At 37.2% G+C, this 24,892-nt stretch overlaps 1 protein-coding gene across 2 annotated transcripts; it reads right to left on the reverse strand.

Annotated features, from left to right (window-relative positions):
• Positions 1-547: 547 nt before the first annotated feature.
• On the reverse strand, positions 548-24,571 carry LOC148870185 (uncharacterized). 2 transcript variants are annotated; one of them, XM_088969848.1, is made up of 20 exons: positions 24,188-24,571; positions 23,177-23,967; positions 23,011-23,079; positions 22,726-22,924; positions 20,554-20,653; positions 12,352-12,480; positions 11,475-11,543; positions 11,285-11,366; positions 11,131-11,190; positions 10,994-11,046; positions 10,743-10,909; positions 9,782-9,965; positions 9,418-9,475; positions 9,256-9,312; positions 8,934-9,179; positions 5,036-5,094; positions 2,285-2,341; positions 2,075-2,168; positions 990-1,130; positions 548-896 (listed from the first exon to the last, which is right to left on the reverse strand). In XM_088969848.1, exons 2-20 carry the CDS (start codon positions 23,951-23,953, stop codon positions 810-812), a joined length of 2,688 nt encoding a protein of 895 aa, XP_088825974.1. In that variant the 5' UTR covers positions 23,954-23,967; positions 24,188-24,571; the 3' UTR covers positions 548-809. The 2 variants fall into 2 exon arrangements, with proteins under 2 accessions (XP_088825974.1, XP_088825975.1); XM_088969849.1 differs by lacking the exons at positions 548-896; positions 990-1,130; positions 2,075-2,168; positions 2,285-2,341 and adding an exon at positions 4,259-4,448 and having other exon boundaries at positions 24,188-24,530.
• Positions 24,572-24,892: the final 321 nt, after the last annotated feature.

Here is a 24,892-nt window from a genome sequence, read left to right on the forward strand (position 1 = left end):
ATATAAATTAAGAAATTTCATATAATATCTTTTTAACACAAAAATATCTCTCAAATATAATAATTCAAATATGCTATTCAATGTCTTACCACATGTGAGAATATCATATTCATTCATATGGTGGTACACGTACACCATATGGCAATTAAATTTAGATAGCTCCTGTAAAAACCTTGGAACATATCAAAGAGATAAGGGAAGCTGTTCCATCTACGCCAAGAGTGGCTGATAAACAGTGCTGATACGTTGTTGGAGATGAAATGTTGTCCAGTGTCCTTGCTGGGTGTCTACACATCAGTGTGGGAAAAACGAAATCGAATTTGGTCGCCATGCATTTGGAAACAGCGCTGAAAGTATCAAAATTTTCCCAATGTACGTATGCCAGTGATTGAAAGATTCTACGAGGACCAAATCCGATTCAAGAAAAACGTGGAGCGGAAAAAACAAGAATACTTTGCACATTCAACATCGCATACAGGTTAAGAATTTTGGAAAGTGTAAGCGTTGGAACTTGGAACAAGGGAAACAACAAGACCCGCTAAAAACGTGGGACAAGGGAAACAACAACAAATTAAATCTCCCATTTAAACAAACAAATAATGCATTAATAGACCAACAGGGTTACGCTCTGCATGCGTCAATATTGGCCTATTACCAGGCTCATGCATTGTGCATGAGTGCATCCATCCATCTTTACACGGAACCAACATCAATAAATCTGGCTGCCCGTGGAACAAAATGGCAGCAAAAATACAATAAAAAAATTTTAAAAAATAACATACAATCTAGTTGTTGCTACAAAGAGACTGCTAGTCTATTATTTGGGACACTGCCTTCTCTAGCATTGAAGTTCCTTGGAAACCCATCAGCGGTAGATTCTTCGTATACTTCATCAGCTGTTCAAAACGTGTTATCATAGCTAGTTACTAAAAGAAAATAATGTCATACATAAAGTAATCAGTTTAAAATTGCAGAAATAATGCACTTACTCGTTCCTCTGTCATCTTCCTAAAGCCCAATTTATTCATCCAGATTGATTCGGCTTCCTCGGCAGCAGGGAGAACAAGATTTTCCACTTTCAAGGAACATAATAACCGCTCAATGCATGAAAACAATGCTTGAAAATAACCCTGCAAGAACAAGAGCACATAAATATCGTCCTTGCTATCACAACCGTGAAGATGAGTTCATTGCACTGATTTGGACATAGGAACCAAAACATTACAGCTCAACACAAAAATCCAGATAACCTGCAAAAACTAAGAAACTTCTCGCAAAATAGTCATGTAGTTGTAATTCATTTTTATATTTCATAACTACATACTTAAGTCAACCAATCAAAAACAATGGGCCAACCTCAAACTTAAAACAGGACATTGTTACAAATTGAAAGAACCACTTAGGCTCCGTTCACTTTTTGACAAGTTACCCATGTTCTTTTATTTCCCAGATATATAATCCAATGACCATTTTAGCCATAAACATGCATTATTAAAAAGGGCATTTTTGTCCCATCCAAATGTTGGCAACTTTCCCCCATGTGGGAAAGTAACCTAGAAGATTGCCCAGGAAAATAAACTTTCCCTGGTCCCCACATAAATCTGAAAAAAGAACATAGATTTCTTGATCAATGTGAATCTCATTGACCAACTTCCCCCTCTCAAAATCCAAAAAACGAACACCCCCTTAGGGTAATAGAGAACAACTTTCTCTATATTAGGAATTTGATATTTTTTTCAGAACTGATGAAGAAAGATTTAGGGCTTCCTGGTTACTACATTTCGCGAACAATTTGCTTATAATTCTTTGAATAGAACCATCATGTCTTTGTTTGTGGTTGGGCTATGATGCTTAGTTATCCAGATGAATACATTGTCTATCAACCAATTCAGTAGTGACATAGTTGCCAGGTTCCTCTCGGCACCTCAAAAGTATGAATGCTCAAAATTGAGGGCTTTCTCTGAGTTAAGAAGCAAGCAGCATACTTCAACAAGCTCGCTTAATGAATACAAGGGGAAGACATCTGTCAAGTAGGAAAATAGAAAAGGGGCAAACTCCAAAACCACATTTATACCTTTCCTTGATTTTGTCTACTTGTAGCTACCAAAGGAAGTTCTGCAACCTCCTGGCCAAAAATTCTTAAAATTCCAGCTGATACAACAACAGAACTGCAGCATAGAAAATCGAGTATAAAGCATTCATAACGTGAGACTGGAACATGAGAGTAAGACTGAAACAAAAAAGACAACAAAGAGGAACAAACTTTTATTTCAAGGGAACTTACTTCACAGACAGAACAACACAATACATTCCCCCAAATTCTTGGCCAGCTAAATTTCTCCTGCAAAATATTAACCACCAAGGAAAATTTTGTAAAACTTGTGCACAGCTGCAGAAGTGGAAGAAATGGAAGGGGGTGTTGTAGAATTAATGTGAATAGAAAATACATGCACAAGCAAGAACAGCTGTATCTCCCATAAACAGATATAGTTGGATGGATACTAGTACTCTACATCTGACTGTGATGCTAATGCTCCAATGCCCATGGTTGCAGAAATGTGTCAAATATAATGATGCTCTACCACATCTTTGTCAACATTCTATCTTGCATGCACAAATGGATAAGCACGTGTTCCACTCTAGGGATATACAAGCATAACTGCAAAGCTAAACTTGCTAGCAAATTTATTAGGAACATAGTGCTAAGATATTTTCTAGGAAATGAATCATTACTAAGCTGGAGAAAATGCATCTTAAATCCCTCTAAAAAACTTAAAATACAACTTCATTGGGATTTTATCACTAAGCTCTTTACAAGAAGATCATGAATAAAGTGTCGTGTTGAGAAACCAATTGAACTTGTCAAAAACACATAACTATGCTGAAACGTTTTTGGTAATTCCAATGGTTAAAATGCCGTGGTTCTCTACTAACCTTACATGCAACTGTATCATCATCATCCAGGCCCTATCCAAACTATATGGGGTTGGCTACATGAATCCTGTTTCATCGTTCTGTTTGTTCAATGACATATCCATTGTTAAATTCTTAGTGCCTAAATCATTTCCTAATACTTCAACCATGTCATTTTTGGTCTTACCTTTTCAACTTGCAACAGATCACTTCTTATAGGTGCAGTCAAAGGTCATATATGCATGTGACTAAACCATCTCAGTATATTTTCTCTCATTTTATCACCTATTGGAGATAATCCTAGATTCCATTGAATGACTTCACTTCTGACCCCATCCCATTCATCCATCTCAGCATATGCAATTCTGCCACCCTCATTTTTTAGATGACTTTTTTTTGACTGACCAACACTCTGCTCCATATAATCATAAAAAAAAATGAAAAAAACTCTGCTCCTAGGTTCCATAGCAACCAGCAACTACCTTTCACTAATAATTATCAATAATCTTCCTAAACTATAAACTTCATATTAAAGCATAGAAAGTCAATATATTCATGAGAATGAAAAGAAGAAAAGAAAATTCAGAAAAATATAAGAGTTGAGCCCCCTTTGTTTGTCCTAGGGAAAGAATGGATTGATTGGACAAACTTTTAAAGTCTTCCTTTGCTTATTGTTTGAGATCTTCAAGGGTTCAAGAAGCATATACCAACAAACAAGAAAAAGTAACTAATGTATAAACCCATAAAATGGATAGTTTAGCATAATAATGTATATTTTGTTATTATGACCTCAAAAAATAAAGAACGGAAAATAAAATTATAAAACCATGTACAAAATAGCTAGGTTCTATAGTGAGGCAACACTCCATGGGTGTCTTAATGCCTAGGTATCACCTAAAGAAAACCTAGATACAACCATATAGTGAGGCAATCTATCATTCAAGATGGGTAAGCCAACTTGAGTCCACAAAGCCAAATAAAGCCCATTACCCAATTTTGGTCCCAGCAATCTAGTCTTGAGAGGGGTGGATTGAATGTAGGCCTGACATTTGGCCTGTTCTCAGACTTGATTACTTGGATGCATATTCTCACTTTTGTCAGCCAAATATTTTACCATCACACCAAGCAATAACCCCTAGTTCGCGAAGCCAAATGTCAAGGCAAATATGCAATACAATATACTGGAAAAAGAATAGCAGACGAGACCATGCTAACTGGAGTGAGCAACCAGAAAGCCTGCCAACTGAAACAGGAACAGGATAGTTTAATAAATCACTAGACGAAGCAATTACCATATGCTCTAAGCAACTGGATTCGGCTTTTAGCATTGCAAGGTAGGCCTCACCTGGACAGCCTATAAGCAATGTTTGGTGAAAACTCCAGAAAGCTCAAATTTTCTGTCCTTCAGCCAAAAGAACAGCTTTCCATTGAAGCTTTTTTTGGTAGCTTCTCCAAAGAAGCTCAACCAAAGCTTCAGCCCATCCAAATGGGCCCCAAGTCAAAGTTGGCCATCGAGAAGACAACATTAAACGACACTGGTAGAGCACGGAGAATTCCAACCATCATTCAATGCAACTACCCATCTACAATGGTACAAATAAGGACTAACAAGAAGGCACCATCCATACAAACACTCCTATACAACCAACCAATTTCCAAACAAATAAAACAAAATTCTGACTGGCATGTAACCAGTAGAACCTGACAAACATTTTATCAAGCTCCCTGGCAGCAACACTAAAGAGACACATCTTGGGCCAATACATAACCAATGACAAATGTGCGGAAGCCGTTGGGAACTCAGATAAGAATCTAAGGTTCTAAACAAACACCTGAACAGCTGCATATAGCTGTTATATAATCCCCAAGCAAAAGCAAACATGCCCAATAGGCCAATTAAATTTCTAACAACATCATATAGTTGGAGAAAGCTTTGATGATGATGATGAGTTCACTGGTATCTCTAAACCATATAATAAATTTGATCATAACAAGTTGTTGATTTTGATTTATAGTTTGATGTATTAATCCATGAAAACGTAATAAATCTTATACAGCATGTAAAACCACAACCTTGAAGAAACAGCCGTTTAAGTAAAAAAACAGAACACTAGAAACTTACCCATAAACCATAGCAGGTACTAGATCGCGACCGAACAAAACTATAGGATCAAAGCATTCCTGTAAAATGACAGAAACCATAATGCTTAAGTAACCAAGAGAATAATATTAAATTAAATCACAGTTTTACACCACAAAAAAAAAGAGAGAGAGAAGACAGAAGATGAAATTTGAAAGTTGAAACCAAACACATGCAAGGCTTTCAGGTCAAATTTTCATTTAGCATTTTCTAACATATTCAAATGTACAATTATTGGCACACTTCACTTTGACAATACCTTTAACTGAATCTATCTCCCAATAAAACATATACCGCTTTCCTTGTTGCCTCACTTGTGTATTGGAACATCATACTAGCATGGAATAGTGCAGCTTATGCTATAAGTTATCAAGTTACAGCATCAGCCAAAAAGTCGAGTGTTAGATACAATACAAAAAAAAAAAGACATGACTCCAAAGGCCCATTAGGACCTCATCCAACAGAGTTCAGCCTGATGTATACCTGACCCAGAGACCCAGTGTACAGTATCAACCTAGGAGAATGACAAACAGGGATTGGAGAACTTGCATATCTTCCAGCAATGCATAGATAATTCTTCAAACCATTCCCTAGTAGCTTTTATAGAATGCCAAATCATAGGAAGCCCAAAGTTTCATAGCAAGCATTTATGAGGTTTGATTCCCATGAGTCATTTGCATTCATACAAATTTTGACTTGAAATGAATACTTGGAAGTCGCAGGCATAACCTATTTTAGATCAGTAATAGTCTAACTTTACAGATTATAAGAAAAAATTCTATACAATAACATAAGTGTAGGGGAGGCCCCTAGCACCCTTGTTATGTTTTAGGCTGATGGCAGACACCTAGCCCAAATCCCTTTACATTTTGACAGTTTGGGGGGGAAATATTTCTCTGGTATCATTGGTCTCCTTCACTCTTTGTATGGCAAAGCATCAGCTGAACTGTTTGCTTACATTTTTTTCTCAGCTAAACTGTTTGCTGACCATTGAAACCACTTAAGCATCACCTTAATCTTTCCCGTGATCCTGGTCACCTCAACCTTTCCCATTGAACCCACCACCACTTTAAAATCTTGTTCTACACTTCTACTCTTACAGTTGGAATCAGATTTAGTCTGCACAAAACCATCCTCAGCCCATTCCAGCCGTGCATTGGGAATATCTCCCTTTGAATAAAAAGATACAAGTATGGAGATGTTCCCAATCCACGGCTACAGAGGACTGAAAGGATGGTGTAGATGGTTTTGTGAGGACTGAATTTGAATTCATTACAGTTTAAGAGAACTTCCCGGTCTCAATCTTCAACAGTGCTAACAGTTCTGCCCTCATAAAGTTCCCATGGCTGATTATCTCCAAGGCTCTGTTTGGTTTGTAGGAAGAAAGATTTGGGTGGGATGAGAAAGGATGGGATGGGAAGAAAAAGTATGAAATTTTCACTTTCCATCATTTCGTTTGTGGGAAGATTATTGAGACAAAACATGTTGGAACATGTCACATAAATCTGAGATGAAAATAAAACTATTTAGCTCCAAAATCAATCATCTGTCTAAAAAGTTTCAAATCGTCATTGAATCAACCATTTTTCACATACCAACGAACCATTGTTATCCATGAGATGGCATTTCCAAAAGGCACTTTAACCCACTTTTCCCTAATCCCTACAATATCATGATTCATGAATTCTATTTTCCTTCCTGTAGTGATTTCAAGTGCACCCACAGGCTCCAAATTAGATGTTGGATCACTAATGGTGAGATGGGTTTGGATGAGATTGTTCCAAACAAAGGTGTTTGACAGGGGAATTTTGTTGAACTTAGGGTGGATGACTGCAGTTCTCCAAATTTAGAGGAGATTTAAAGGTGGTCTTGAACACTACTGGCTTGCCTATGCTGGGATTTATTTATCGGTTTCTGGGATTTGAAATAACATCGTATTTGTTACAATTGAAGGGCATCCAATTGTTCTACTGTTGAATAAAATTCTGAAAATAATAAATCATCAGAATGAGTTGAGTGCATTTGTAAATAATTTCTGAAAATCACCATTTTAATACAAGGAATATAATGGTGTTTGGAAACATTTCATGAGAATCATCAATTAGCAAATAGAAGTACCATAACAGTAAGTAATATCCAAGTAGGAGACGGAGGAGAGAACACAGAGTAAGAGATAGATAAAGAGAAGAAAGGAACTCTGTTTTTGGAGAAAAAACAGGTTATTTAATCGAAGTAAAATGGTCGAATGAAATCAAACACTATCAAATTCATCTCTAAATGCACACAATGGTTTCGAATTTTTATAATATGCATTAACCTCTTAATAGGTTGCAAATGATGGAGACTCTGGGACCTGCAAATATAGAAATCAAATAAACCCAGACAGAGAGAGAGAGAGAGAGAGAGAGAGAGAGAGAGATGATGATGTTGCAGAACAATGTGGATGTTAAAATGTACATAGATGACCACCGGAGAGGGCAGCCATGCTCGTCAGAAACCATGGCAGCCACAGATCGTGGTGGTTGCACCAGGTGTCTATTTGGGTTGGGAGCTCAAAAATTAAAAGGAACTATCAACAACTGAAAAAGTCATGAGGAGGCAATCATCTCTCTCTGAAAAAGCCACCAGAAGCTTGAAGTTGCTGTTGGGTGGAGGAAGCAGAGAAGACAACAAACTCTTCAACAGGCAAGCCCAATATTCTTTCCCTTTATTATCTCACTGGGGTCGCATATAGTGCGACCCCAAATCCCAAGGTTCGAGAAAGTGCATACCCCATTTTCACGTCCGATTTCCATGCGTCTCACAAAGCAAACATGGGAAAGTGGAATATTTTAGGAATATTCCATTTTTCTCACCCTTTTCTCACAAATAAAACAGACCCTAAGAAAACATCATGATATGAAAATATGTCTTTAGTTGTTCCTGATTCATGAAGACTCCCCCAATCTTTATTAACCAACGTTGCCCATGCTACACCCACAAAAAATGTAACTCGATAAATTTACTGTGGGGAGAGACCAGTCCATATAGCCAACACATTTTGATTTGGATGGAGTAACTCTCCTAGTGATTGCAGATATTGTCACTATTAATTACCTCTCTGTTACAGAGGAGAGAACCTCAGATTATAAAGAAAAAGAGAAAGTGATAGAAATTATATGATAGAGGTTGTCGTCGTGCAGTGCCAGTTAGTCATGCAACTGGGGTTGATGATGGGCCAGGCCAGGCCAGACCGGGCTTAGCAGCTATTATATTGTGTGCTGGGCCAAAATTTACGACACAAAAACTAGGTCCAAGCCTGGAAACTTATGGCCTGGACTTCTGGCTGGGATGGATAAGACACCTGACACATGGAGTTTCATTGTGCCAACCTACACCTTTGGCTAATACAAGGTAATAACCCAACCAAATATTGTTTCCATGAATTGCAAAGGCTTATGGAAACATTGGTATCTCATTTAAATCTTCCCAAAAATCATCCTTTTTTTGGAAGAAAGTAGTAGCTGAATGAGAGAGAAACAGAGAGAGGGGGGGGGAGAGAGAGAAAGAGGGATTTGGGAAAGTCGATGTCTTTCTTAACAAAATTCCCTCCAATGGAGCCTTTAAGTGAGCATAGGGGTGTTTTCAAACCAAGCGCTAATGTTCCTTTCAATTTAGAACAAAAGGGCTTCTTGTAAGTTCTAACTTGTAACATATTACTCAATAGGTAATATTCTAAAGTAGAAAAGCAACTCGTACCAAATAAACACTCCCAAAATGATTCCAGATTCTTAATAACTGGAGATTTGACTCTTTAAATGTATCTGCTTGTAACTTAGAAGGCACTGAGATGACTGGATCAAATGATATGAAAATCCACTTTGTACGGCATAGGACTTACACGAAAGATTGCAGCAGCCTTGGAAAGCAATGGGCGATGGTCTGAAGAGTCCATTTTCCCACTTAGAAGTTGCCATTGCACATCATTGTGAGCTTCATTTGTTAGGCCTTTTTCTACAAGCTTCTTGTTTATTATGCTCGATACTGATGGTGGAATCATCACAGTTCCACTGAGTAGCAAATTCTGTAATGTAGAATGGATCCTACTGCAATCCTCACAACAAAACCACTTCCCCTTAGGTAGTTCCTGTGATGAAGAAATTAACAAAAGTTAATTTAATGGGAATTAACTGGTTAATATATTATAAAATTTCTAGCCTTACCTTAAGATCGCATAATTCACTGGCCCTTAAACAACCAACATGGTACTCCTTCTCACACTGAAAAGGAGGTCCAGGAATAAGGACAGGAACAACCAAATAAAAATAAGAAATAAGAGATAAAACATAATATAGAAAATAAGAAATAGGTAGCAAGAACCTTACTTGGTCACAAAGAATAACAGTTCGCTCACCAAACTTTGACACACTGAAATCGTGGGCCCTAAATATTAATGTGTCAAAGATAGAAGATTAGTTAAAACTAAAACAAGGTGAACAAACAGTAAGAACGATAGGTAAATATTAAAACCTTTGCAGTAATGTATCAATTTGTTGTGCCAATCCCAGACAGTAAAGGCTCAACTCAATAATTTTAGCTTATGCAGGATTACCCTAAACAAAATATCATGATGACGGATTGGAAACATCCATCTGAGGAGTTCTTGCTAAGGCTGATAACCCAATAAAATGATATTATCCAAAACATAATAGAAGTAACCAAATGACCTGATGTTCCATGGCAGCCTACCTGCAAACAACACAACCACCAATTTCAGCTGCTGGTGCTTTAACAACTCGTGTCAACCTTATGGTAATGGGCCGTGCAGCACTTGAGGATTCACCACAACCTGTCTTTCTACCAGGCCCAAATTTATCTTTACAATATGGACAGTGCCAATCACCCTCTGGTATGCAATGTAATTCCAAACATGCTGCAACCAGAAAAAAGAATGACAAGATAACAAAGGATACAAAATTATAAAATAAATGGAACCCGCAATCAAGTGAGATACATTCTAACAAAGCATCTTCACCAAGGGAAGCATCCAAAGATTACCAAAGCAAAAGGGCATATTACATAATGCAATATGTAGGCACTGTCACAAAAATATCAAATAGGAGGAAACAAACCGATAAACAAGTTAGATCAACAATTAAAACACAAAACACATAGAAATAGAGGAAATCCTCGGGACATCTTGTTGACAATAGTTACATAAAATATATCAAGAAGCAGATTTTAATAGTTTATTTTCAGACATCTTGCTGAAGGCCTCGAAGAGGAAAGGATGGTAGTAAGAGGTGGCAATAAGCCTATAGCCAACCCACCTAGGATCTGAATGGGAGAAACTCACCCACATTATATAACTTCATAGACCAATGTGAGATCACAAGCTTCAATTAATGCTGCATTCCCCCTTGGGCCTAATGTTAAACTAAGGTGCATCTTGTATCTTGTGTTTACTCTTCAATGAAACCTTCCATAAACATCAAGGATGGATATCTTTAATGTAATCTCCTTTTTCTAACTTCTGCTTGAGTGGCTTGTACAATAATAGATTTCTTTGGTCACAGAACTTGTATGTTCTTTTCTTCTCTTCAATACAAGCATCAAACAGATGATGTTCAAACCATACCAAAAAAGAAATAATTCAAGCATACCATGTCAAATGCAATGAATCAAAATCATGGTGACATAAAATACATACCTGTATGAAAAGCCCGAGGACATCCATCACAAAGGATCAATTCCCCTCCATCTCCACATACTGTGCATATATCATCACTGTCACCAGTAGCAATATTTTGTCCGTTTGCTAATGACATGGATAAATCGTGAAGTGAAAGTCCATTAGATGTATAGATGTGACGATAGCTGTAAATGCATAAAAATGTTAGCAGGAGTGTTTATCAATTATAATGGTTGAACACAGACAAGAGTATGTCAAAGGCTACTCACGGTTGACGCCTGGTTGCCCATCCAGCATGAGCTTCAAACTGTGAGGGACTGATCTGTCCACAGTCCACACAACAACACAGTGTGAAAATTTTCTTTTAAGTTCTTGGATGAGATCAATAACATGACAACAATCTTACCTCATTGTTGCAGCAACTACACACTATACCATTTCCCTGCTTATAGCCATCAAGTAATCTCTGCAAAAAAAGGACATCTCAGCCTCGTGTGTATTAAATGCAAATAGTTCACACTGAAAACCAGTCAGCAACAAAAAATTTAGTAATTAAACACCTGTCCTTTGGAATAGTAGGCCAACTCTGCACCATCTGGAAGTCCATTTGGCAAAAAAAGCAACCGGTGTAGATCATTATCCCTGGGAACAGAATGCAGGGAACCGTTGAGTTCATTCACCAAAGATTAAATAAAAGGTTCATTATTGCATTCACAGAACTGATTATAGGAAGCAGAATGAGATACTTGCCTTTTTCTGCCTACAGTATCAGTGATACTCTTCTGTAGCGCAGCAGAGTTACAAATGTTGGAATTCATCCTAACAATATATAAGAGGTCAACAGCATAAAATAAATATAAGCTGTAAAAGGCACATAGTAACAAATAAGGATGAATGAACAATACTTTAGTCACAAAAGAAGAATCTTGACCACTACAGATTGGTTTTAAGAACCAAGAAGCAGAATCAACTATATAGTTGTCTCAGCTGAAAATGAACCATCTAGACCACCAAATCACTATCTGGAGCCTCATGCTTGCCACCACAGTGCCTTATCAAGGCAGAAGGCATTAACTAGTCAAAAGGCATAAGCCAGGCACTACACCACCAAGAGATAAAAGTGTACCTCATTCCTGTTTATAACAAATTTCAATAAACTTACAAGGTCATGGATTCAAAAACATAGCCTTAGAGAAGGGGATTTAAAGAAATCAATAATGCTTGGAATATGATGCTGTCTTTCTATTTAAAATTAGGTTCTCCCATATCTATTTCTCTTTCTTTTTGGATAAATTCCCATATCTATTTCTTCAGAGTTGTTTTTTCACGAAACGGTGCTTGGAACTATTAGCACTTCAAATTATTCAGCTTGAATGTTCTCTTTAGATTCTCCAGAAAGAAAATGCATCGATATCTTTGATACTTCCTTTTCTTACCTTAGCTTTCTTACCTTGCTCATGTAGCAGACCCCATACAGACGGCACAAGGCTATGATGATGATTTTATCTCAGTGTAAAAAGAGTAAAATTTCAGCTACCTAACTACTGCTTAGATTCACCTTTTGTAGATGCTCAGACAAAAAATGAAAGGAAAAAACAGGTAGGAAGGAAAACGACAGAATTCCAACCTTTTTGTTATTTGTTTCCGCACTTTTGCTGTTTTTTGCTTCATTGAACTCTTCTGTTTTATAGGAAACTTCTGTGGAAAGAAACCTGAAGCATGATCAAGGCTGTTTGTAATTTGTTGGCTAGTGCAGCTGAAAGTTTCAATCAAGAGAGGATATTAGCCACCAAAAAAAACCATAAGATACTCTTTGTAATTTGTACCATATGCAACCTTACAGTATAAGTCATTAAATAAAACAGAAAAGAAAGAAATGAACCAAATCCTAAGCTTCACAAATCATAGAAAAGGAGCGTTCAACTGAAGTTGATACTGCTATTTACAAAAAATTTTAACTGCTACGCCATAGACACTGGAATAGCTTAGTCCCATCCAAGCTCCAGCGAGCAATTCTCAATTATATAAATTTAATATTTCATAACAAAATTGTAGGATTAACACAAACAACTTTAAAATGTACATGACAAAATTAGACATCTTGCAATACCAAGGGCCATCACAATGTTCCCCTAAGCGGAGATAGTTAAGTTTAGCTGATGTACGCCTGAGTTAGAATCCCAAGCCCAGTGCCCCAACCTGACCAAATAGACACAACCATCTATTTTGGGCCACAAGACTTTTCTTTTGGGGCCAACCCCTCACTTAAGGCCAATGGACCTCTTGGCTGAGCCCATGTTTAAGCTCAGTCTTGGAAGACGCTAGTAAAAGCTTTTGCTGCCTTCCTTAACAGCTCGTTAATGTGGATTTGCTTAGCTGACTAACATGCTAGAGGCTTGGGAAGAGTAATCTAATATTGGGATTCAGGTGGAATATTAGGAGCATCGTATCTTTTTTTATAAGTGAAGTTAGATTTCATTAATTTTGAAAATATAATCATTACAAGCATCCCTTAGAGAGGCACGAGATGCTACCTCTCTATAAACAAAACAGAGAAATTACAAGTGAGCCCAAAACAAAGATTGTATTCACCCCTTGCTTGGCTAGAGTATCAGCTAATTCATTTGCCAGTCGCTTCACCCACTGTATCCTCAACTTCATATTCTTGGTGATCCATAAAATCCTTTTTAATTCATCCCTGTAGCACCATATCACAGATTCTGGATCCTTTAACCAACCCACCACCAATTTCGAGTCCCCTTCGATCACCAAATTGATTAGGTTCAGCTCACTTGCAATTTGTGCTCGTGTAAGGCTGCAAGCAATTCTGCCTTGAGAGAATCCCCATACCCTATTGGACCAGAAAACAATGCTAGTAATTTGCCTTCCATGTCTCTCACAACCCCCCCCCCCAAATACCAGCAGGTCCTAGATTCCCTGCTACTCCCATCAAAATTCAGTTTTGCATAGTCCTGAGGTGGGGGAAGCCATGCAACATTTATTCTTTCTTTTCTAGAAGAGCTTCTTGCAACACCTCCGCAGTTCCTGCATAAGTAGTCAGGAGAAATTTGAGAAAACAGGTCCAAAGATTTGATCCCATGCATCACACTAACCATCAGACAATCCCTTATTTCTTCCTTGCTTCTTTCCGTCTCAGAGAAGACTCGCGCATTCCTCTCATCCCAAACGGTCCAAACCAAAGCAGCTCTCTAACATACCTCCACATTATTCTTACTCTCTCTTTTGGCCATGTAAATGTAAAAGGATCAAACAGCAAGTTAACCTCCACTGGTAAGGACCACCTGCACCCAAACAACGAAAAAACCAATTCCATATATCTGCAACAAAAGAGCAAGAAATCAGTAAGTGATAGCAACTCTCGTTATCAGATCTGCACAAAACACACCTGTTTGGAGAGAGAAATAAATTAGGTCTCCTCTTTTGTAGCATTTCCAAAATATTAATTTTCCCATAAATTACCTCCCAACAAAAAACTCTTCTTTTAGGGGGAATGGGTTTGCACCAGAACTCTCACAAGGGAACCAAAGAAGAGGGCGAAGAATTACAAAAGGGACTTGAAAAAGGAAGCACAAGAAAACAGAAGCATTACTCAGTTAAAACTGAAAAACCGAACCAAAAATTTCATTTTCGGTTTTTGGTTATTTCGGTTCGGTTAATTCGGCTTTGTAAAATTTTTGTTCCGGTTTTGGTTTTCAGGTTTAGAAATTCGGTTAACCGGAAAAAAAAAAGGGAAAAAACGAATTAACCTAACTTTATTATCTATAATATATATTAACATATAATACATATATATAATATGTATAAAATATATTATATTGTATTATATTATGTATTAAAATATATAATTTATTCTATACATTGTATAATATATATTTTTTAATATATTATATATTAAAACATATATAGTGTTGAAATTCGGTTTTAACTGAAAATAACTGAAAACCAAACCAAAAATTTTGGTTTCGGTTAATTTGGTTTTTTAATATTTCGGTTTTGGTTCGATTGTTCATTTAAAATTCCGGTTTATTCGGTTCGGTTTTTAACCAAATAAACTGTTTGCTCACCCTTAGAGGAGCCCAAACACACTTGTCTGACTTATTAGGATTAAAACATACACGAGACAGTCTCTTCCTTTTTTATTCCTTCTGACTCAAACTCTGTGTTTGATTGGGATTTGGGTTTTCAGATGGGGATAAGAGATTCTGAATGAATTTTGTGTTGGAATTAATCAAACTTTTATAAGGAATCTTCTTGGACCCCTCTAAGCCGGACAGTAGATTATGGACCATTGCCCCTTTTGGTTCTTTTTCTTGTGCCGCTTTTAGGAAAGCCTTGTCTCAACCTTTCTTGTTAAAGAAGTGTGGGGAAGGCCAATCCCTCCAAGAATAGGAACCTTCTATTGGGAAGCTCTCTTGGGGAAGATCAATACCTACGACATACTTCAAACAAAGAAAAGGACCAATTTGGTTCTTGTCTCCTAACCGGTGCACTTTCTGTAAAGCCAATGGTGAGAACTACTATCACTTGCTAATATCTTGTCCTTTCGTTCTTTCTATTTGGGTTTGGTTTGCTTCTTTGTTTGGTTACAGGTGGAATTCTCCTCCAGACTTACAAAGCTTGTTCACTTCCTGGGTTTCTAGTGGGATGAAGAGAAGGGGCAGAATACTTTGGAGATGTACCAGAGATGTTATTTGCTGGACAGCTTGGGAGGAAAGGAATCAAAGGGTATTTCAGAATAAAGAAAGGAGCTTCACTGCAATTGTGGAGATGGTTACAACTAGAGTGATACATTGGGTGAAATACCAATGCTTTGAAAATCATAATCATATCGTAAATCGTAGAGAAAGTTGAATCGAATTGAATCGTGAATCATATCATAAATCATAAGATTATTTCTATTTTTTACAACTTGTCAAAAAATTAAATATAGATATATTAAAAGGTTAAATATATATAGGAAAGTAACTTACCCAATTTTTAATCTATATCTACCATATATGTACTTAAAACAATAGAATTTACCACTTGTACAATAGAATCATAAGATGATATAGTCAAGTTTGATTTGAAAATCAAACAAATCTACATAAAATGGCCCTTTAACTTACATATGATAGAAAATAAACTCAATTTTTAGTCCTGAATAGTGTAAACAAATCATTCTAGTAAGGGCTTTAAAAAACGTCTCCCATGGCAAAACTAAACATAAACAAAGAAAAACAAAAGTAGAGAACTAATTCTTAATTGAATTTATTTGAATCGTAGTGAATCGTAAAAATTGTAAGATTTATGAATCAAATCGTAGGATTTTGTTTTGATAAATGAGTAAGATTTTATTCAAGAAAGATCAATATGATAAATGATAATACAATACAGACTGGCCCAAGGAGAGGCACGAGCTGGTACCTCTCCTAAATCAAATTGTAGGATTCAAACAAAGAAAAACAAAAGTAGAGAACTAATTCTTAATTGAATTTATTTGAATCGTAGTGAATCGTAAAAATTGTAAGATTTATGAATCAAATCGTAGGATTTTGTTTTGATAAATGAGTAAGATTTTATTCAAGAAAGATCAATATGATAAATGATAATACAATACAGACTGGCCCAAGGAGAGGCACGAGCTGGTACCTCTCCTAAATCAAATTGTAGGATTCAAACAAGATTTTTGTAAAAAAGGATTCGGACATAAGATTCTAATCGAAACCCTTGGGATTCATGATTCAAATCGTGAATCATATCGTAAATCGTATGATTTTAGCAACATTGATTTCAACAGATTCACTGATTAATAATTGGGAGGAAGTGGCCAAATCAGCGCCAAGGAATGCTGCTCCTTCCCCACTGTGGTCCCCGCCAACTGAAGGGTTTACTAAACCAAATTCTGATGGAAGCAGTGAAGGTAACCCAGGACCTTCAGGTATTTGAAGTGTTTCTAGGAATGAGGAAGGACAGGTTTTGGCATTATTCTCTCAGTCAGTGGGTGGAGGTGATTCTCTCAGGGCTGAGGTCTTGGCTGTGTTGGAAGGGGTAAGGAGAGCAAAAGAACTAAATATACGAAATCTAATCATTGAAGGTGACTCCAAGGTAGTTATTGCCTGGTTGGATAAATAAGAGAATGGACTTTGGGAATACGCAAATGAAAAAAAAGGAATTTAAATGGTTGTCAAGGGGTATGATCCTAAGACTTCAATGGATTAAAAGGAGTGCTAACTCCTTTGCTGATGCCTTAGCTAAACAGGGGGTGGGAAGGGTTCATTCACTGTGGGCATGCCTGTAAATCCTTGACTGTACCCTATCTATCCTTGGGGAGGGTTAAGAGAATTTACCCCTCCCCTTGGATGATATATTCTTATTTTAATTCATTTAGTGAAATTCTGGTTATTGATTAAAAAAAAGTATTTGAAGCAAATCCATACAAGCCCCCATTTCATCACCCTTAATCCTCTACAAAAACCAAAATCCCAGTTATGATCCATTGGGTGAACAGGGGGAACAATGAATTTAGAGATACATTCATTTGTGTACAAAGAAACTGAGTATGAAGATGGGAAGACATCCTTTAGAGGATGGGACCCAATCCAGATATCCTCCCAAAATTTAATAGTATCCCCTGAAGAAGCACCATACCTAACAAACTGGAGAAGAGTGGGCAAAATGCAATGAATTGCCTTCCATAGACCACGGAGACACTAATGTAGCCCGGTTCGAAACACCTGCATCCCAACCTACCATGAATACTGGTTACCACCTTATGCCAGAGTCTATCCCGTTCCCATGGCAATCTCCATAACCATTTCCCTAGCAATGTCAAATTCTTTTTATCCACATTCCCAATTCCTAGTCCTCCTACCCCTAGACTTCTACTCATATTCTACCAATTAACCATGTGATCTTTTTTACCTTCTCCTGATTCCTACAAAAAAACCCTCATCAGTTTCCATATCTTTTTTTTTTTTCCTTTTTAGGGATCCTAAAGACCAACAAGAAGTAAATTGGCAAATTAGCAAGAATACACTTAATTAGAGTAATCCTACCAAGTGAGATGTAATTCCTTTTCCAAGTTGCTAGTCTCTTCGTACACCTCTCAAAGATTGGACTCTAAAACCTAATCTCTCTAGGATTTGCACCTAGGGGATGTCCTAGGTGCATGTGTGTTCTTTTTTCATTAGTCAGCTATATGCTATCTTTTTTTCATGGTTTTTCCTGCTATAATGCTATTAGGTTTCCTAACTAGTAGGGCTCTCTCTACATTTCATCTCTATTTAAGGCATTTGATTGTAAATTAACAAGAAAATTTGATAGAATATAACTAGATTCCACACATAGGATTATAAGCTTGTATTCAGGTGCCAACATTAGGGGTGCAAGTCAAGCAGGGATAGGCCACGTTGAGATCAAGATTAACCCAAGCCAAGCTATTGAAACCCCTAACCTAACCCTAACCCAATGACCCAATGACTTCAGGTTGAGTTAGGCTTGGGTTATCCCAATTTCTTTTTTTTTTTATCAGCAATTTCTTCATTTATTTTCTGCTAATCCTTTTATTAGAATTAAGATTAGTAGATTAAGGTTGACTCACTTTAGCATTATTATATGTACAAAAACACAATTATGGTGCTACGGGAGCACTTTATTTATGCTAATTGTTATTCTAGAAATTTTTTACCTTTCACTTTTTTGTTGCTAACATATACATAGATATATACATTCATGGATGCACATATTTATATCTATAAATGTCATATTTATATGATATTTATACATAAATATTAAAACATGTTGGATTTGGGTTGGGTCAGGTTGCCTAAATCATCAAACCTAACCCAATATGCAGTCAGGTTCATATTTTATGGGTTGGGTTCAGACTAACCCAGCCCACATTGCAGCCCTAGATGACATATTAAATCAGATTCTTCAATTTTTGCTTATATGCTCTACAATTCCTGCAGTGAGTCCCAATACATGCTATCAACCCTACAGATTAATAACTGCACCCTAATTGTTCTTCTAGTTTAAGGAGGAAAAACCTGCATTTTGACAACTTTCACAACTCTTAGGTTCAGCAGCAAGATTTTTTAAAAAGATCATTTTTTTCATAAGAAGCAATCAAACAATGTATAGAAACCAACCCAAAGCCCCCCTAACAAAAGCGTCTGGTTTGTGAACTTTAGTTCAACTTTACATTGGCATAGAAGTTTAGAATGATTAGTACATGACAAATAAGAAAGTTATCAATCTCGTGTACGGAAAAGAAAAAAAAAAGAATATTGAAAATTATATATTTATGATGTTAAGAATGCTTTAAACAATAGATAAAAAAAAAGAAAGAAAAGAAAAGGACACTTCCTAACCAAAACCCACAATTGTGAGAGTGGATGGGTACTCTTACATTTTGAGAGTTTGACCGATCAAAGGCACCCCATGAAATTTTTCGATTTTTCATCGATTAGTATATGACTTAGCATAAAAGCCTAAGTATAGGAGATCCAGAGTATTTCATTTGATACATCTTCACCCCAGGGAAGACCCACAGAAAGGAAGGAAAAGAAGAAAGGGAAAAAAATGCTATCTGGCTTTCTCCCAGACTTCCATTTTGATGACTGCACCTTGTACCTATAAACTTTCTTGGTTCAATCTTTAGTGAAAATCTCTATTAACTTTAACAAAAGAATTAGTGTTAGATCATGAAAATTGTCACCTAAACAACCAAACATGGCAGAGATCAACAGAATTAAAGGCACATGTTTTGAAACAACTAAGAAAGTTGTCACCTGGAAAAGGCAAACATGAAAACATGGAAGAGAGCTACATGTTTCTATAGGCATGTTCATTGATCCCAAATTGAAGTGACCATGAATTTTTTTTATCAATAACAGAGACCATGGAATTGATAATGACTACTCTGGAAGGAAAAGGGGGAATAAAACAAAAACAGAAACAAAGAAACCACCTAGTTTTGGTCCCAACCATCTGGGGTCTTGGAAGGGGTGAACTGGATATGGACCTAACCTAAGGCATTTTAGCATGAAGTGGCTGCTCTAAGATCAACCTACATTTTCACACTTACTAATCTATAATTTTACTAAGATTTTACCATATTTGGACAACCTATGAGGTTAATAATAATTATTATTATTGTAAGAGAGCAGAAATAGTAGTACTAGTGCAGGGTCTGAAAGTCAAGAAAGCATTGGGTATAGACAGAAATTTGGTGGGAAGGGACTCAAAAACTGTTAAGCATTGAATGTAAAGTCTAAGGCATTCTACTAGAGGAGCAAAATCTTAGGAAACCAGGTTGAACTGCAAATTTAGATGGATACCAAGACCTAGCAAAACAAATTCAAACTTGGCAGATGGTCCAATTATGAGAATTGGATATTATGCACAGATTCTGCTCTAGACTGCGGTCGGTGTTGACACTGGTTCCCCTTCTCTTGTTATGCATGCTGTAGTTAAGCTTGCAATTCTGACAATATTTAACATAAGATTAAGAAACACATTTAATGTAATATGAAGACATAACAAGAAGCAGAATTTCACACAGAATACATTAAGATCTTTATCAATAGGAAATTTCACCTAGATGTTTGTAAAGCTTGTGGGTTCTTTCCCCTGACATGGGTTCAAATCACTGTTCACCCTCTAATGACTGACAACACCTGCTTAACCACCCCAGTGTAATATAGATTATATGAAGAACTCGGACACAAGCAGATACCTTTGCATGCACATCTTTATATTCCCTGCTTGACTAGAGCAAATCAAAAAAGTAAAAAACAAAAACAAAAACAAAAAAAAAAAGTACCTTGCAGTTGAATGACTCAAGTCAAGATGCTTCAGTAGATATTGGTTCTCTTTTCCAACCTTCTCATTAATATGTTGAGCTTTTACCATTTGGAGTGATTCTGGAGAAGATAAGATAGTATGTCAGTCAAAATGAAGTGAAAATATTTTTCATAAGGCTATGTTTGGCTGTTTGGACAAAACAGCTTGGACCGTTTTGAAGGTTCCTGCACATGACATATTAGCCCATTTAGTTCTTTATTTGTCTTTTTAATTAAAAGGATATTGATTGCAATTACCACCCTTGTTAACATGTCATGCACATGAAGCTTCAAAACAGACCAGCCTGTTTTCTCTAAACGGCCAAGCTTTTCTTGAGATTTAGACAGTTGTCAGAAAGTCCTTGAGGGATTTCATGAAATGACTGAAATGCTTTAAGGACTTTCCCACAACATTCCCAGTTTCTTCTTTTTTTTTTTTTTTTTTTTGACGAAAGGTAAGGTAAAATTTTATCAAATCAGGAATAATGATACAAAAGGATCCCCCAAAAAACATCTATTGGGCAGGGATCCCATAGTTCCATAACCACTAGAGTACAGCCTAAAGAAATTAGTGGCTTGTTTCCTAAACAAATTCCAGTTTTAATAATTTCTTAGAAATCAAATGCAGACTAAAGAAATTAATGACTTTCTCCTTTCTGTCACACCCTTCTCTTTTGAAAAAGCATAACTAATGGCCTGTGCAAGAGAGAAGCCACCACTGTAAGAATTCAGATCAACAGGTAGTTAGTGCAAACAATATTGCATGGAAATACAAAGTTGGGGCTGCAAACAGTTTATGTATTCAAATTAAATCTAGTTAAGGGTGAACACCTCAAGTTGTATATCTTTCAAAAAAAATCAACTCAAGTTGTCTATAATTGGATCAAATATGGATCCACCCTTATCCTATTCAATACAATCCAACATGATCTTATTTAAATAAATATGCTTATATATAAAGTTAACATCTATATAATATCCATAATCCATTCAGACAAGAATTGTACATGGGCTTTGAAAGTCAGAAGCAAGTGTCAAAGGAGGGGTAGGTTGGTCAAAGAGTAGCAGAGTGAAGAACAAGTAAGGATGTTTCCAAAGAATCCCCCTCGGGAGGACCAAACTCCCTATTTATAGGGAGAGCTAGCCATGCAAATATGCATGGCTCTTCAATATTCCAGAACATTCCAAAGAGGTTTTTAGTTACAGCTGCAAATCCTTGGCCACCTCAGGTGAAGACACATGTAAGGAGGGGACTAGGTATTAACCTGCATGGTTTTCCCCGTCTCCTTCACGATCTCACGACATGGCACGATATGAGCCTACAATACATTGCCATCACGCTTAAAGTGCTATGTTGTTAAGACGTGGGAATCACAGAGTTGGGTTTTGGAAAATCCTCCTATGAAATACTATTTTGCGAACTCAGCAGATGAGATCTTGCGAGTCTCAGAAACTAAATACTCAGGAATCACAATACTTCAATGCAATGTTGTAACAATTGGCATACCATCCCCTTACAGTACCTATTAGTAAGGTTGGTCTGATTGTTTCATACAAGTTATTTCCAATCCCCTTGTTTTTGGTAATTAGGTTTTTTGGGGAAAAAAAGTATTGTACAAATTCATTTGAACCATGAAAAACACTACACCCACCTAAGTACACTGAAGGGTGGTACATTGGCTACACAAAATCTATATAAATAGGGTCCCAAAAGCAAAAATAAGTAAATAAATAAATAAAAATAAAATCTGAGTATGAACTCTAAACTGTTTCTAGATACACAGCCATGAATATGAAGTTCCTTTGAGATTCTTCTTTGCCACATCCATTTCATTCTGCTTGTTTTCAATGATTCTTTGGTTCCTTTCCTTCCAAACCACCCAGCTGATAATTAGGAATTTTCAATTCATTTCGTTCACGATGTACATGTCAATGCCATTTTTAGTTCATTTTATTAATAATATATAATGATTTGAATATGATATAAATCTGATGGATGAGATTCAATTAAAATCCAGATATTAACAAATCAATTTTGGATCTAGGCATCTAGCTAATATCTGGTTCAATCCAATCCATTTGCAGCCCTTGACAAAATTCCCTTGTTCATCACAAACACAGAAGTGCAGCCCTTTCTAGTAAATTAGCCTCACCTTTCCAAGCCAGGTAGGTTTTCTCATTGACTGATGAACCAGCAACTGCATGAATCACCTCTTGCAACAAGTGGAGAGGAGTGCTCTTTAACTCCTGGACAATACCATGAACAGACTTCCCATTCTCCAGGAATATGTTATCATTGGGATGTTTAGTTCTGCAACCAGCATGCTGCTCAAACTCATAAGCATTGAGAACCTGCAGAAGAAAGTCTTATCTGATAAACCAATCACGTGGCATAAGAGTTTCCTTAAGAGAGCTAGAACTAAACACGACGAACATACTTGTGTGAAATTACATAGTGGACAACCACACAAATAACCCCAGCCTCTTATAACTCCACGAAGCTCTTTCTGACAAGCATGGAAAACATTGTGACTATGAGTAAAGAGACGGATGTGACCATCAGCAAATAATATATATAGTTCAGAATACGAGCCCGGAACTTACCTTTCGAGCAAATGAAATATACTTCACAAGAGCCCCTTCTAGAATACCGGTTGAGAACAACTTTTTGACATTTGTAATGTAACTGTTAAAACCAACCTTCTTGGACATCTTTAATTCCATTTTTCTTTCGGGGTCATCATTTTCTGTTTCAAAAAAGCCCCTCCCCGAAGTACCCATGAGCATGTCCACACTCGACCCAATCAATGCCAAGGAGTTCACCTCGGGCTTCTTGCAATCGAGGAAATTGTCTACTCCCTTCCTTTCAGGCTGAGCTAGGGAAGATGGCTCTCCATTGTTGTAGTCCTCCTTTCTCTTGCTGAACTTGAATATTAGTCTTCTAACTCCGCAGGAGCCAACAGGATTTGATGCCTCCATTACAACTTGCGATATGGTAGATTCAGCAACAGGAGAAACATTGTTTCTACTACGAGGAAGCTCAAGCTCATCATCACTCATACTCTCCATGCTTGAATTGCCCATACTGGTAGACGTCTCGTCACCACATCCCAGACGGCTATCGCTGACCAACTCAACAGGTTGGCTGGAGATAGTTCGACAGCTAGACGTATTCTCTCTGGGTGAAACATTGGGATTCAGAACTTCAGAGTTAGATTCTTCGTTTGAAGTTTCTTTTGCTTGCTTCTTGCTGGGGAATGGTTCCGGTTCGGTAGCATCTACAACCGATTGATGATCACGTTTTGATTCGATTCTTGATGAACTCTCCTGCGGTATCTCGCCATCTGTCAACGCTGTTACGCAAGCATTACCTTCTCCCATTCAAAACCCCTCTCCTGAACATCAAAAATAGAAGCGAATTGTGTGCAATCGTTGAATTAACTTGATACGTAAGACTCCGTTCAAATAAAAGCAACGACAAGATGAAGGAAAGAAAGCAATTGGCAACAAATGAACAATAATTAACAACAAGATCCATCAATAGAAAGAGATACCAAAAGAAATAAAAGGAAAAAAAAAAAGGAAAGATATACTAAAATAAGGTATCTAACCTACCTGGAAGGCCTATTCGATTGAAAGCCCCTCCAGATCGAATATGGAAGTCCAGTGAGTGGAATGAATTAAAATCCCCCTTCGTTGAAAACGCGAATTTTATTGAATAACACAGTCCGATGACAAAATTAGGGTTTTCCTTCCTTCACAATAAGAAGAAGGAGAGACAGATCGAATTATGGAGAGGGTTAGGGTTTTCCTTCCCAACGACAGCACTGGAACTCACAGGGGCGGCAACAACCCAATCCAAAAGCTGGGTATACGCTCGTGGTTGGAGCCAATTGGAGGAGGGAGAAAGTGTGAGACGATGGAAAGAGAGAGAGAAGAGAGATGTGGATATATATATGAGACGTCATGACTCGCGAGTCGCGACCTTTATTGGCAAAGGAACGTAGGCAATGGGGTTCAAATTGACATTTTATATGTTTTCGTGGACCCAGGTCGCTGCTGACATGTCACATATACAGCACGGCGATCAACAAATGATGTACTGTTAATTTCTATTACTGGCGTGGCGTAATGTGAGATGGGACCTATGACCTCAAACCGTTGGATGATACTCGAGATCAATGATGTCTGCAACCATTGGATGGCTGAGCCGGAGAATCTAGATTCTTCATCCTCGCGTGGGACGCAACTCTGTCGACAGATTGGGATCCAATCATCCAATCAACACGTAAATTCTTCCGAAGCCTGAAGACTGTCAGT

This window comes from Nelumbo lutea, chromosome 2 (assembly GCF_056320005.1).
Source record: "Nelumbo lutea isolate HS-2025 chromosome 2, American lotus-T2T, whole genome shotgun sequence".
NCBI classification, from domain to species: domain Eukaryota; kingdom Viridiplantae; phylum Streptophyta; class Magnoliopsida; order Proteales; family Nelumbonaceae; genus Nelumbo; species Nelumbo lutea.

Bases quoted from the DNA above. Each gene is read 5' to 3' on its own strand.
- LOC148870185 (XM_088969848.1), bottom strand. From the start codon at position 23,953: ATGGGAGAAGGTAATGCTTGCGTAACAGCGTTGACAGATGGCGAGATA. The intron at 20,654-22,725 runs GTGAGGCTAATT...TATCTTCTCCAG, and splicing joins AACCTACCTGGCTTGGAAAG to AATCACTCCAAATGGTAAAA. The intron at 12,481-20,553 runs GTACTTTTTTTT...TGAAACTTTCAG, and splicing joins TTGAGTCATTCAACTGCAAG to CTGCACTAGCCAACAAATTA.